The 14528-nt window shown below is 40.8% G+C and overlaps 1 protein-coding gene across 28 annotated transcripts in view; it reads right to left on the reverse strand.

Moving 5' to 3' along the window:
* PARD3 (par-3 family cell polarity regulator) overlaps window positions 1–14528 on the reverse strand; it is a 712145-nt gene that overhangs the window by 10008 nt on the left and 687609 nt on the right. For all 28 annotated transcript variants that reach the window (XM_063638016.1, XM_063638015.1, XM_055275119.2 and 25 more), the window contains 2 exons: window positions 11922–12042; window positions 64–191 (listed from right to left, as the gene is read on the reverse strand). In XM_063638016.1, coding sequence (XP_063494086.1) covers window positions 64–191; window positions 11922–12042 — 249 coding nt within the window. The remainder of the gene's footprint in view (window positions 1–63; window positions 192–11921; window positions 12043–14528) is intronic.

Consider the following 14528-nt stretch of genomic DNA (forward strand, 5'->3'; position numbering starts at 1 on the left):
CTAAAGGGCGGGGGATCTTAAAGGGCCGGGTGCATCTGAAGGCTCGGCCAAGCGTCCTCATACCGAGGCAGAGAGCTGTACTGGCGCTGGGCCTGCTGGGAGCTCTCGCGCTCCTCCTGCCGCTGCCGCTGCATCTGCACCTCCACGGACACCGAGTGCCGCCCGCTCTGCGTCGCCGGCCGTGCGTTCGGCTGGAAGAGGAAAATACAAGCACATCGTTAACCAGAAAGATCTGTACAGATCACACAACTGGTTGACTCCATTTCGATTCTTATGAATTGACTTTGAAAATTTTGAAAATTCTGTGATTTGTTTTTCAAAATCGTTTCTTTGAAAAAAGTGGCATACATATATTTGCTCTTATGAGCCCACAAACACTCAATTTTCTTAAACTGTGATTTTGGCTTTGGCATGTGGTTTAAATTGAAGAGATCAAACTTTCTAGTCTTCTTTAGTTTTTTTTTTTTTTTTTTTTTTTTTTGAGATGGGATCTCACTCTGTCAACCCAAGCAGGAGTGCAGTCGTGCAATTATGGCTCACTGCAGCCTTGAACTCCTGGGCTCAAGTGATCCTCCCACCTCAGTCTCCCGAGTAATCGGGATTACAGGCACAGGCCACCATGCCTGGCTAATTTTTTTTTTTTTTTTTTTTTGGTAGAGATGGGTTTTCCCTATGTTGTCCTGGCCTCAGGCAATCCTGCCTCAGCCTCCCAAAGTGCTGAGACTACAGGTGTAAGCCACTAAACCCAGCGTCTAGTCTTTTAAATGAGGCTTGGTAAATGCTGACATAAGACACCATTTACCTCTCTCCAGAATACACAGAGCAGATACAATAAGAATGAGGCTCTTCCAAAAACTAGAAGATGTTAATGCCAAAAAAATAAAAATAAAAATTTGCTCCAGCTCTCAAAAGTGGGAAAGTCCAGGAGTGCACACTTGTGAGGTGGCCATGTTGATGAATTTTGGGGGGTAGGTATATATTTTAGTTTTACAGCAGGATACAGTATAGCTGATTCCCCTTTTATTACAGGATGACAGTGAAATTTTAAGCCAAGATTAGTTTAAACTAGGTACCAACAGGTCTCCTGCAATCCATAGATGGCAGCCAAACAGGGAACAGAAATGCCTATCAAAAGAACAAACCCAAAAGCTAATCGCTACTTAAATTGGTTATTAGGTGATGCATTTTACCTTAGTTATTAGGAAATGGCAATTTACCTAGGTTAATCATCCCCTATAGAGAACACTTCAATCCTCCTAACTAAATACTTTGGTTAGCACTCCATTTCAGGAGTTCAAGACCAGCCTGGGCACCATAGTGAGACCCTGTCTCTGCAAAAAATATTTAAAAATTAGTCAGGTGCAGTGGCACATGTCTGTGATCCCAGCTACTTGGGAAGCTGAGACAGGAGGACCACTTGAGCCGAGGAGACTGAGGCTGCAGTGAGCCATGACCGTGCCATTGCACTCCAGCCTGGGTGATGGTGCAAGATCCTGTCTCAAAAAAAGAAGAAAAAAAAAAGGAAAAACGAAAAGAAAGAAAAGAAAAAACATACTTTGGTCAGCAAGTCATTTGGTGATTGGTGCTTCTCACCGAAATCAGATTACTGAATGTGTATACTGCATTGTACAGATCAGGTTTCTGGGATGCTTCAATTTCTCACTGACAATGGTTAGCTTACCTTCTAGATCTGGCCTTTTGAAATAAAAGTAGCTGTGCTCAAAATAGACAATGATGCCTCTACATTTACGAAACATCCCAATGTTTGTCACAGCATCAGCAGTAGGCCCCTTAAGTGATCCTTTTCAGTCCTGGCCACCCTCAGTTCCCCCTCTGTTATGCAACGTTGTGCAACAGGCATAGTCTGAGTGAGGAATGTCTGTTAGAAACAAGTTATTGATTTTCTTTTAGAGTTGAAAGCTAATGGTAGACTTTGCCCTGATAATGATTTTCTAAAACAACAGAGTCTGAGCATTCATTTGGCGAGTTGTAAGATAACAGGTAGCCTTGTTACCAAAAGAATGGCTCCTATGGTTGGCTTTGGCCAGCACAGAAAGAAATCAAGCATCATCTATTGTTCTCTTTCTGCAAAGCCAGCACAACCTTACTTGTTGACAAGCAGTAATGAAGCAATATACAGGACAAACATTTCAAAGCATATGGGCTTAGTTAGTGAGCATATTAAAAATATCCCGATACAAAAATAATGTGTGAGGAGATTAGGCTTTACAACACCCCAGTCTCTACTAGGGGCTTTATAACCACACTCACTGGAACAAATGTGTGTTCAGAGACCCGCTTCACAACACCGTTCAAATAACACATCAGTGAGGCCGTCAGCAAGAAAAACACTTCGCTGAGCGAGTTCTGCTTATGCAAACAATGTTCATCAACTGCATTAAAAGAGACAGACATTTTCTTCCATAACACTTGACGAGGCTGGCCAAAAAGGAAACTGAGCTGTTTTCTTGTCATGGTGAGCAATGGGAAGCTTGAGATAAACCACTGGACAGAAAGAAAACACTACACCATTTCCTTTACACCCTCAAAAGAACCACATTTCCCTTTCCTTTTCACTCAGTGTAAGCTATATGCATGTGTCAAACAGTCTTGAAAGATCTGGCATTCTGCAGCAGGATTTAGTAACCAGCTTTTTAAGCTCGTGCTGTTCTGTGACAAGCTGCTTGTGGAGATGTGAAGGGAAATTACAAGGTCTTGTAGAAATTTCAGGTGTATTTTTAAGTTGTTTCTCCCATAGGCCTGAAAATTTGATTCTGACAGAGAAAAAAGAAGTTGAAGGACTTGCTTTTTCTGCTGTGTGTTTTCTGACACTGTTCACCTCAAACTTTATCAGCTACAAGTATCTAGTTGGATCTGGATACATTCCAATGATGACATTATCAGCATATGGGGTCTGAAAACTTAAAAGGAATGAAAGAGTTTGGGATCAGCAAACTGACATATTTCATACTATCATGCTCACCAAGAAGAAACATAAACACTGGCTTCACCATTAATATTTTACTCCATTTCTCTTTTCAGAACTTGCAAAAGGGTGGGTTACTAAAGAGAATCACTCTTATCTTTAAGATAAAACTCTCTAACAAGTCACATATTTCAAGGAAGATTGCATACATGACCAGCCCAGAGCAACAACTAAATAAGTTCATCCTGGCAAGTTTGACACTTGGCCTGAATAAAAAATCACCCCTCTAATTCACAATTTAAATGAAGACCTCTTAAAAACAAAAACTGGATGAACAGCATTACAATGGCAATCTCGAATTTTACACACTGTGGCTTCAATCCCTATGGCAGGAACAAAATAATGTATCTGAGTCCAAGCACAAAAATAAAGTGAAGAAAAGAGGTAATTTGTAACCTCACAGAGAAGTGTATGTTTTCAAATAAAATATCATCAACAACTGCAGCGACAAAGTAACACCCACATAGGGAAATACCTGGGTAGGCATAATTGTAATAACTCTGGAGATTCACCAGAGAACAAGGCGAAGCTCTGTTCTAACAGTGCAAATTACAAATAACCCTGTGATGAAATTGGTTACAAGCAATGACCTTTTAAATAAAAAAACAACCACGGCTGCCAGGGCCATAATAACAATAGAGACTGTAAGATGGAAATAAACACACGAGTATATATTACACAGGATGCTGGAGAGCCACGATATGTGAATCTCTTCATGGCCTATGTTTAAAACCACAAGTGAAAAATATGTATTTTTTTTGTAAGTGGACTACAAAGTACTTGTCTTTCTCATAGATTATAAAGGGATAATAGTTCAAGCTTGAGGAAGCTATACAATGTTGGTATCATTTAGTAGGGTAAAATATAAAAAATATTTTCACAGTTGTTTTTTTTTTTAACATTTTTTGTTTTTATTTTAGAGTCAGAATTTTGCTCTGTTGCCAAGGCTGGAGTACAGTGGCGCAATCATAGCTCACTGCAGCCTCAAACTCCTGGGCTCAAGCTGTTCTCCTCAGTAGCCAGGACTACAGGTATGCACCACCATGCCTGGTTAATTTTTTTTTCTTTTTAATTTTTGTAGAGGCAAGGTCTTGCTGTGTTGCCCAGGCTGGTCTTGAACTCCTGATCTCAAGTGATCCTCCCACCTTCACCTCCCAAAGTGCTGGAGATTACATGCTTGTAATGGTCTCATACGGTGTTTTATGAATTAAGTCATTAAGCATTTCTCTTAATTAAATAAAATCATCGCTTCAAAATAAAAATAGAAAAAAATGAAAATACAAAACGAAATATTTAATAGTTAATAAAGAACAAACATGAATATCCACAGTACAAAGTTTCAGTACTAATTAGAACTAGGTAATACTGTAAGACTTTGACAGCTTAATATGCAAGTGTGCTGCCACTTATGAAATAAAATCATTGTTATATTAACATTTACATAGAATATTCAATAATTTCATATAATCTATCATTTTTCTTCTTATAGATAAGGAAAATAGTGTGTAAGTATGTGTGGGTGTGCATGTGTATATATATACCCACACACACGTAATATTTTTATAAAGGATCATTTTAAGCAGATTTTCTCCTTAAATGATGAATGATAAAAATCTGCAAAATTTCGTATGTCCAAGGGCACATATAGAAAACAAAAAATAAAATACAAAACATTCAAGCACTTTGAATGAAAACCTGTGATGAAGATGATGGTGAGAATGATGCTGATGACGAAAAGACCAATGGCATTCCCTTGAGATTCACAATCCTTACTTTAGCAATTCATACGAGCTGTGACCCTAATAGGAATTCCATATTCTGATAAGAGTAGCAATTTAAAGATTTGGTAGGGAGCAGAAATCATTTTTATGCCATTAAATCATGTAAAGAGTGTCAACTGTTGACTCTGTTGAAAAGTGGCCAGTGCTAATATTGGTAATTATTTTCTTCAGTAGACTTATGTACAACTTTTAATCAAAACAACGTTAACTTTTGTCTACCCATCCTGCCTTCCCAGCCTTCCGCACCCACCCACACATGCCATAATTATGTAACTATTGACTGAACTCTTGTGGGTCTTGAATGTTGAAAAGCTTAATTGCTACTAAGGATGTGAGTAATGGCTGAAAAGACTGCAAAGCACACCCGTTTCCCTCATGAAGTTTTTAGAAATGAATGTTTTGGTATTAATAGTATTTGTCTTCACCTCATCTTTCATAGCAGTGCTTAGATCTTTTATCCCCGCCCCCAACTTAAGCAACAGGAACACTGAAAATAAAAAGGTTGCTCTACAAAACAAGCCAGGCACTTTAGTATCTGGGCTAATGGCAACCCAAGGTAGCTTCAGGAGTGCCCACCACCCAAGGCTTCTGAGCATAGCATGGCCATGAGTCACAGAGCCTTTGGCTAGGGGACAGGTCACAGAGCAGAACAAAGTGCTGACTTTGCGACAGTACAGAGGCTCTCTCCATGTGTGATGGGCACCTTTCTGCAGATGGCTTATCTCCAGGTCTATTTCTTTCTTTCTTTCTTTTTTTTTTTTTTTTGAGACAGAGTCTTGCTCTTGTCGCCAGGTTAGAGTGCAATGGCGTGATCTTGGCTCACTGCAACCTTCGCCTCCCGGGTTCAAGTGATTCTCCTGCCTCAGCCTCCTGAGTAGCTGGGATTACAGGTGCCTGCCACCATACCTGGCTAATTTTTGTATTTTTAGTAGAGACGGGGTTTCACTATGTTGGCCAGGCTGGTCTCGAACTCCTGACCTTGCGATCTGCCCACCTGGGCCTCCCAAAGTGCTGGGATTATAGATGTGAGCCACCGTGCCCAGCCCTCCAGGTCTATTTCTATGGGAGGTGATTTCCACCCAACTAGAGCTAGGGTCATACTCATTTCAAGGCTGTCAACTAAGGCAGCATTTTTTGAGTCAAGGCATGGAGGCCGCTATGAGAAAATGACAGCAGATACTTTTTAAGTCTTAAAAAAGATGGAAACAAAAGGAAAACCACCATTTTCTGAAATTCCCCAGGCACAGGGAGGCAATCTAGTGGTACAGAGTGGCTGTGTGCTGTGATTGCCTTGCCAATTAAAGCAGGCAGAGCCCTAAGAGGGCAGGGAGAGCTATTAAAGTCTGAAACAGGAAAAGGGAGAAAAGGACAGATTTTGTTATTCATTGAAAGACAGACAGCTAGGAAACAAGCAAGCTTGAGGGAGAAGAGGATATTCACATTGCAGAGTATCAATTTTCTACCTGAAGGACTAAACTACTTTCAGTCACTCCCAACCTGGGATGGAAAGGATTTAGCAATACAGCTATTATTAAAGGCTCCATTATCCCATCTATCAATCGTCTCAGCCAGCAAGTCTCCTTGTGAGCAACACTCAGGTATCTGCAAAGTTTTTAGGGCATACTGTACTTATGTCTGCAGCCTGCAATTTAGTTCTTTTAAAAGCAACACTAAGTCCTGTACATATCAAAGCTCGGTGATAATAACCCTAACCTCACCTATTGTTCCATTATCTTAAGACAGATTTAAAGCAACTTGCTGCTTTATTTATGTTGCACCTGGCACTACGTGAGGAAGAAGTTGCTTTTTCTTCTTCTCTTGCTCAACTTGGGAGAGAATTCACTTCAATTATGGAGCTAAGGAAATTTTCTGGGCCTCTGCTCATCTAAAGAACTTTTGTGCCCCAAATCAGCTCCCTCAGGCCCAGGAACAGGTGCATTCTGTACTGCTAGAGCTTATAGAGAACATTTTCAAAATAGGTGGATTGAAAGGGCTACTTGGATGAATTTTCTGCAGCATCCTGCTCTGTATGTAAAGTAATTGGCTTACATATTTTTCTATATGACACATCTGGCTGCACTTTGTGTGTGGGCATTTCTAACAAGCATGACAATTTCAACTAATATGGGCTCAGTTGTACACACAGCTTGAAGGTGAGTTTGTGGTTCCTTAAAACTAAAATGATTACAAACTATTCCAGTGAATGAGATCATGGTCCTATCCCTTCCAAATACAGTGACCCTTCAAGGTCAGAATACATAAGAGAAGAGAAGAAAAGGATTCCAAGATGCAAAAAGCTCATTTTGTAAAACAGATAATTAAAACCACAGACCAAGCTACATTTTAAACAACTGAGCAGCTCTTCCTAAGATAACCATAAGAATTGGTATGAAAATTAATACACTAAGTAGAATTCCAGTCACTTTAAGCTCATTTACATGATCAGTAAAATGGTGCAAGATCTCAGTTGCTTGAAAATGGAAAAAAAGAAAAGAAAAGGTCAACTTGTGACCCATAATTTAGGAAATTATTCCATTTCTAAGGTAATCAGCCTGTCATCCAAATAATTCCCTGCTCACTCATTACCAGAAATGCTAATACAAGCCAAGTTGTCTGTCTGAAGTTGCTATGGCATTTTGATATACAATAATTTGGTCCATGACCCTCAGTAGTTGAGTTTCCAAAGGTACAAGATTTTTTCAAACATTTTCCCTAACATGATTGTTCATATTAAGTAGATAACACAGAAATGCATTCCAGCCTATTCACTGTTCTCATTCAAAGTTAAAACCTTATAAAGAAACCAAAACGAATTTCAAATCATTTTCACTTTTCCCAATGAAAAACATCTAGAACTAAGAAGTAGGAAACACTCATTTAGCCTCAAACAAACCTGGAGGTCTCGCATGTGGATACGATGTCAGAAACCAGAAATAAACTCATCAATCTGAGTTCTCAAAGACATATGTCTGCTTCTCTGTTATATATTTAAAATATATTCCAACTTCAAAGAGGGGTTCTTTCAAGCCTTTTCTGACCACCGCACACTGATGTGGTCCTCACAGCTCCGTGGTTCTCAACACCCCATGCACACCCCTAGCCTACCTCTGCTATATGGTACCAAGTATTCCTTTATTTTTTATCGGTTCCACTGGAGAGTTCTGAGGGCATTTTTTCTTTTCGATCTTTGTTCTCCCATACCAACCACAATGCCTGGGACATAGTAAGAACTCAATGAATTTGATGAATTAAGTAATTAGTTAAAGAGTAAATGTCAAGATGCTGGTTTGGAATCCACATTCCCAGGCAAAGTCAAATGACGAACACTGCTCCTCATGGCATGGTATGGAGAATGATAAGCTCAGGCGAGGCTGTGCCAGGTTGGAACTGTGTGCATGTGTGTTAACTATTTCCATATTCAGCTGCTGTTTTCTCCTTCAGCTTGACACCATGCTCATTACTCTTTTCAGCCTCTTTGTGTAAAAATACATAGTTAAGAATGTATTTATCACACATCACAAAAGAATCCTGTTTCAAGAAATGTAGTAGGAATGGATTGAGTTAATTATGCCAAACAATATAAGCAGATTAACATAATTCTGTCATGTTGCTACATGGAAATGACTCAATTTGCTTGATCATCTAGGAAAATGAACTAAATACCTTAGAAAAATGCCATTAATAGTAATATTGTTGCAGAAGACAATTAGAGATTTTCCAGGGAACTTGTTTTATAACCTCCCAAAGTTAGGCAAGAATTGATTTCACGAGGTGCTTTTACACCTGGATGCTGATCCCACATTGCCAGTTGCCCCATCTTCCTCACCTGAACTAAGTTAAAGCTCTTCAAACTACAGTTGACCCTTGAACACCGTGAGTTTGAACTTTGAGGGTCCACTGACACACAGAGTTTCTTCCACCTCTGCCAACCTGAGACAAGACTTACTCCTTTCTCCTCCTCCCCTGCCTACTCAATCTGAAGACAATGGAGAAGATCTTTATGATGATCCACTTCCATTTAATGAAAAGGAAATGTATGTTCTCTTCTTTTTTTCTTAATAATATTTTCTTTCTAGTTTATATTACTGTAAGAATACAGCATATAATACATATAACGTACAGAGTGTGTATTAACCAACTGTCTATGTTATTGGTAAGGTTTCTGTTCAACAGCGGGATATTAGTGCAGTAGTTAAGTTTTCAGGAAGTCAGAAGTTGCATGGGGATTTCTGATTGTTTGTGTGAGGAGGAAGGGGGATGGCCCTCCAACCCCCGTGTTCTTTAAGGGTCAACGGTAGTACTGCTTCTCGCATATTTTCCTCTTTGCCTTTCCTCCAGAAAACTAATCTTCCTCAAACTCTAATTTGGTCACTAAATCCCTTAATGAGCAGCATTTATTGGTTTCTTGCTTTATGTAGAGTAATATATTGTGAGCATTGGGTTTCAGGACGAAAAAGGACCTCAGAGATCGTCTAGACTTTAGAACAGTGATTCTCAAAGTTGAACTTGTTTCAGAATGAGTTGGAAAGCTTATTAAAATACAGATTCCTGGGCCCCACCCGTAGAAGTTTAGATCTAGTAGGGTCAATGCAGGGCCCAAGAGTCTGTATTTCTAACACGTTTCTAGGTGATGCTAAAGGTGCTGTTCTGTGGACCACACTTTGAGAAGCTCTGATCTTCAGCAGCAGCTAACAGGATCCAGCCTCTATAGTCAACTAGAGGGGTTCTACTTGCATCTGCTTTACATTCAGCTTCTTCTTAAACTTTCATTTCATCAAAGGGTTTAGTAACTGACATCCAATCATTTATTCTTTTTTTTTTTTTTTTTTTTTTATGCAGAGTCTTGCTCTGTCACCCAGGCTGGAGGGCAGTGGTACGATCTTGGCTCACTGTAACCTCCGCCTCCCGGGTTCAAGTGATTCTTCTGCCTCAGCCTCCCGAGTAGCCTGAATTACAGGCATATGCCACCAGGACTGGATAATTTTTGTATTTTTAGTAGAGATGGGGTTTCATCATGTTGCCCAGGCTGGTCTCAAACACCTGGCCTCAAGTGATTCGCCCATCTTGGCCTCCCAAAGTGCTGGGATTACAGGCATAAACTATTGTGCCTGGCCTGCAATCATTTATTCTAATCTTGGTTGAGAGATAAGAAAACTGAGGCTGGGAGAGCCGGGCCACCTGGCTACTGGGCCAGTGTTCTTTCCTAGCACTATTTCTCTTCAAACTTTCAATCTAGCATTGAAGGCTCTTCCTACATTTCTACCTTTAATCTCCCCTTCCCTTCAACATAACCAACCTCTCAGTTCCACATCAGCTGGGTAGTTTACCCTTCTTCAAATAAAATGCTCCTTTTTTTTTTTTTTGTAATGTCAAGCCTTTTTTTTTTTTTTTTTTTTTTTTTTTTTTTTTTTTTTTTTGAGACAGAGTCTCACTGCAATCCCAACCTCCCAGGTTCAAGCAATCCTCCCAACTCAGCCTCCTGAGTAGCTGGGACCACAGGCGTGTGCCACCACATCTGGGTAATTAAAAACATTTTTTTTTTGTAGAGATGGGGTCTCCCTATGTTGCCCAGGCTGGTCTCAAACTCCTGGGCTCGAGCAATGCTCCCGCCTTGGCCTCCCAAAGTGTTGGGGTGATGGTATGAGCCACCATGCCTGGCCTCCAGCCTTTTATAACACTATTCTTCCTTCTGTCCTACTCTTCCAAATATCTAGTAAATGATATTCCCAACACTTTGTCTGAACTGAACTTGTCAACTTTGTGGACATTAATCTCCACTCTACTTCTGTAACTCACATGCAAAGATGGCACGCCTTAGACCTCAACATCGTCTGAACTATCACCTCTACTTCCAAGATCCTAGAGTCCAAAAACTACACTGTTTTGACCACAACCTCCTAGGCTTGAGAACCCCTAGATCCTGAGCCCTCTTGCACACTGCTAGGCTGTGAGGCTAATCCTTCCTTGAGCTATACTTGCCACCCCACCTGGACCACACGATGCTTCCCCAGTGTCCTTGGTAGGACTCCAGCACCTGCCTTGGCTTTCTGCCATGTCTATCTTCCAACCCCCACTAAAGAATTAATCCACAAATTTATTCCTTCTATTCCCAGTCCTCTAAGCATTGCCGGTTAGGTCAAATTACCATGCTGCCTGGACTTCCTAATACCCCATGCTAGAGTTTCCTACCTTAAGGAGCTTATTTATTCACCTCTAACAGACTCACTCTCAAGTCTCCCAAAGAGATTCTTCAAACTCCCCATCATCTCAAAAAATCTGCCCCAACACCTCCACTCTCAGAAGTGCTGTCATCTCTAGAGTGAGACACAAGATCAGAACACAGTTCTGGCACTGAGAAAGCCATCTGAAGTTTTTTCACTCTGGTGGCTATGTGGAGGATGAACTGGAATAAGACGGATTCAACAAATACACAAGGGGGATGCAAAAGATTAAAGAATCAAGAATTACTAGACCTGGCACAGTGGCTCACAACTGTAATCCTGACACTTTGGGAGACTGAGGAATGAGGATCACTTGAGCCTAGGAGTTCGAGACCAGCCTGGGCAACACAGTGAGGCTCAGTCTCTACAAAAAACTAAAAAATTGGCCAGGTGTGGTGGCACTTGCCTATAGTCCAGCTACTCTGGTGACTGAGGTAGGAGGATTGCCTAAGCCTAGTAGTTTGGGGTTGCAGTGAGCTATGATCGCACTACCGCACTGTAGCCTGTGTGACAAAGCGAGACCTCATCTCTTAAAAAAAAGAATTACTAAACACTGTACTTTGTACATTATAGGCACAATGGAGAAGTGTTGAACACATCAATTTTGGCTCTGATTCTGAGAATATCTATCTATAGAAAAATATTTACTAAATTTAAAAAAATGCTTAGTTGAGAGTGAGAATACTTTTGCTATGTCTTGTCATAAGGCTAGTGAAACCTATTAGGCAATGGACAGATGGTGGAACAAGATATAAAATGAAATTAGCAATGATGAAACCTAGATGGAAATGAGGAAAAGGTCAATATGTTAAAGGTCAAAGGAATTTGGCTCCATCTTGTCTCGTTTCATAGAGCATTGAGGTCATAGCTTAGTGGCCTTTGCTGCAGGGAAGTTGTAGGACCATTCAGTGTGCTGAAGAACCAATTACTTACCCAGGGTTGCTCAAAGCTATAGGTCCGTCGACGATCTTCTACATCTTCATCCTGCTTTGCTTGCTGAAATTCTTGCCTCAGACGCTGTATCCGATCATGGTTGCTAGGAGTTGATCTGTTACTGAAAGAGAGATGAGGCGGCAGTGAATACCCTTCAGAAATATTATCTGTGCACTACAGTTGCTAGCAAAACATGGCAACTTGCTGTGAAATGATGCCATTTAAGAGAAAGTGAATTTTTATAACAATATTTGGGCATTTAAAATATGTTTTCATTTTGGTTTTAGGATTAAGGCTTATTGAGGTATTTTAGATATTCAAGAGGGTAAACAATATTTTTAGATATTCTTTTTTTTTTTTTTTTTTTGCACTGTTCTTTAAAAGCTTGATTTCCTTTCTGTTATCTGGCAAGGTGTTGGCAGGGAAGTTTTTTTGGAAAGGACATTGCATTAAAAGTCAGAAACAACAAGGTCTGGTCCTAGCTTCTGTACCTTCTTAGACTAACGTACTTAAGGTTTCTAAGCTGAAGTTTTTTAAATATATGAAGTAGAGATAATAATTTTACTCTAAATATCTGAGTTGTAATAATCAAGTAAGAGGACACCATGAAATACAGCTGCACAAATGTACAGCAATATTTTCATGACACGAGGTTCCTATTTATGAGTCATCAGAGGTCTATAAATAAAATGCGATTCTCACAGCAAAAATGAAAAACACTTTAAAAATAAGTTCAAGTAGTAGTTTGATTTAACCAGTTAGTTAATAACAATACGGCCTTCTTTTTGTATAGTATTGAATTTTGTTTTATTCTCAGAAATGCCTTATAAGATAGGTGCAGAACGTAGTATTTCACACACCCACCCACCCACCCACCTACGCACACGTTTACAAATGCAGTAACTGACATTTAAAGAAGATAAGTGGTTTGTTTGGGGATCTCCCAGCTGGCCAGTGGGGAAAGTGAGACCAAAATCCAGATTTTCTGGCTCCCAGTCCAACCCTCATTTCACTATGCCATGCATATCACTTTGTAAAACATGTATCAGGCTCCAAAGCTCTTCATTTGTAAAATACGAATTTTAAAAAGAGTATTTTCACAAGAGTAATAGAGATTGATGACCAAAATTAAATCAATCATAAATCTCACAGCACTTTTGGTCTATGCCATTCACTAAAGCAGTAAGTTTCATCCTATCAGTGATGTGGACAGGAGACAGGGAAATACTGGGTAGGAGAGGGCGGTTCCTCAGCAAAGGTCCCACCCTCAAAAGTCTGGAAACCCATAACCCTAAATGGGAACAGGCATTCCTGTTTTTGCACCCAAAAGTTGCCTTTTTGGCCCACCACGCCCCCCTATCCTGTACCCATATAAACTGCAAACCCCAGGCTCCATGAACAGACAAACAGAAGGGCAGAAGAGTGGCAGAATGGTGCGGCAGAGAAGGAGCATCTGAATGTCAAGAGGAGTTTGGCTGGGGATGGCTGGAGAGGAGACTGGGCCACTGGATGGCCAAACTCCAGGGGAAGATCATCTTCCCACCCCATCCCCTTTCCAGCTTCCCATCCATCCCACTGAGAGCCACCTCCATCACCCAATAAAATCCCCACATTCACCATCTTTCAAGACCGTGTGTGACCTGATTTTTCCTGGATGCCAGACAAGGGCCTGGGTACCAAGGGGGGCACTGGGCTGGTTAACACTTAAGCCATCTGAAGATGGGAGAGCTAAAAGAGCACTGTAAGATGCCCACTGGAGCTTCAGGAGCCGCAGGCACCCACACCTAGACACTACCGTGGGGCTGGAGCCCCGGCTCCCGTACCTGCGCTTCTGCATGCTCCCCCTCCCCTAAGGGGTTTGGGCACGCACAGCAGTCGAATAGACGAGCCACACACCCCTGCTGCATGTCCTGTGAGGGGAGGCAGGGAACTCTCTCATTTCATCAGGAAAGCTATTCAAGCCCATCAGGCATCTACTGTATCCACAACAGAACGTCAGACTTCTTGAGGACAAGAACCACATCTTCTTCTTATCATATATACCCTCCAAGCTGCTAGCAGAATGGAAAGCTGCAAAGCTATTAGGAAGACCAGGTCTCTTCACAAAAGCATGTTGCCCTGGTTACTCAGTGTGTGCCAGGGTTCTGCTGGCTGCACCCCTCCTGGGTGATGTGATTTGTGAGAGGTAGCTTGGAAAGAGAAATTCTGTCACAGTAGAGTACATAAAATTCTCAAACGGACATAAGTCTACATATAATTCCACACATTTTGAAGAATCCCAAAGGTTTAAGAATCTAAAACTGAACATGTTCATGTACAGGATCATCATGTTAACATCTTCTAAAAATATGGAATAGTCTTTCATCATTTAACATATTGGGAGGGGTCCCTGTACCTTCATGTATCAGTTTCACTAGAGCTTCTAGAATATACTGTCAATACATTCAATTTGATTATTTTCTCAGTCAATAAAAGCTTGTCTTTCTTTGCTTTTCTTCTGACAAATCTGAACTGATTGGCCTGGAACATTAAAGGTGAACAGGTCTGTAAATTGGGCTGCTTGATGACACAAGGCTTCAGTCCACGTCACTTCAAAATGTCCCTCCA

Source organism: Symphalangus syndactylus, chromosome 4 (assembly GCF_028878055.3).
Source record: "Symphalangus syndactylus isolate Jambi chromosome 4, NHGRI_mSymSyn1-v2.1_pri, whole genome shotgun sequence".
Lineage (NCBI taxonomy): Eukaryota > Metazoa > Chordata > Mammalia > Primates > Hylobatidae > Symphalangus > Symphalangus syndactylus.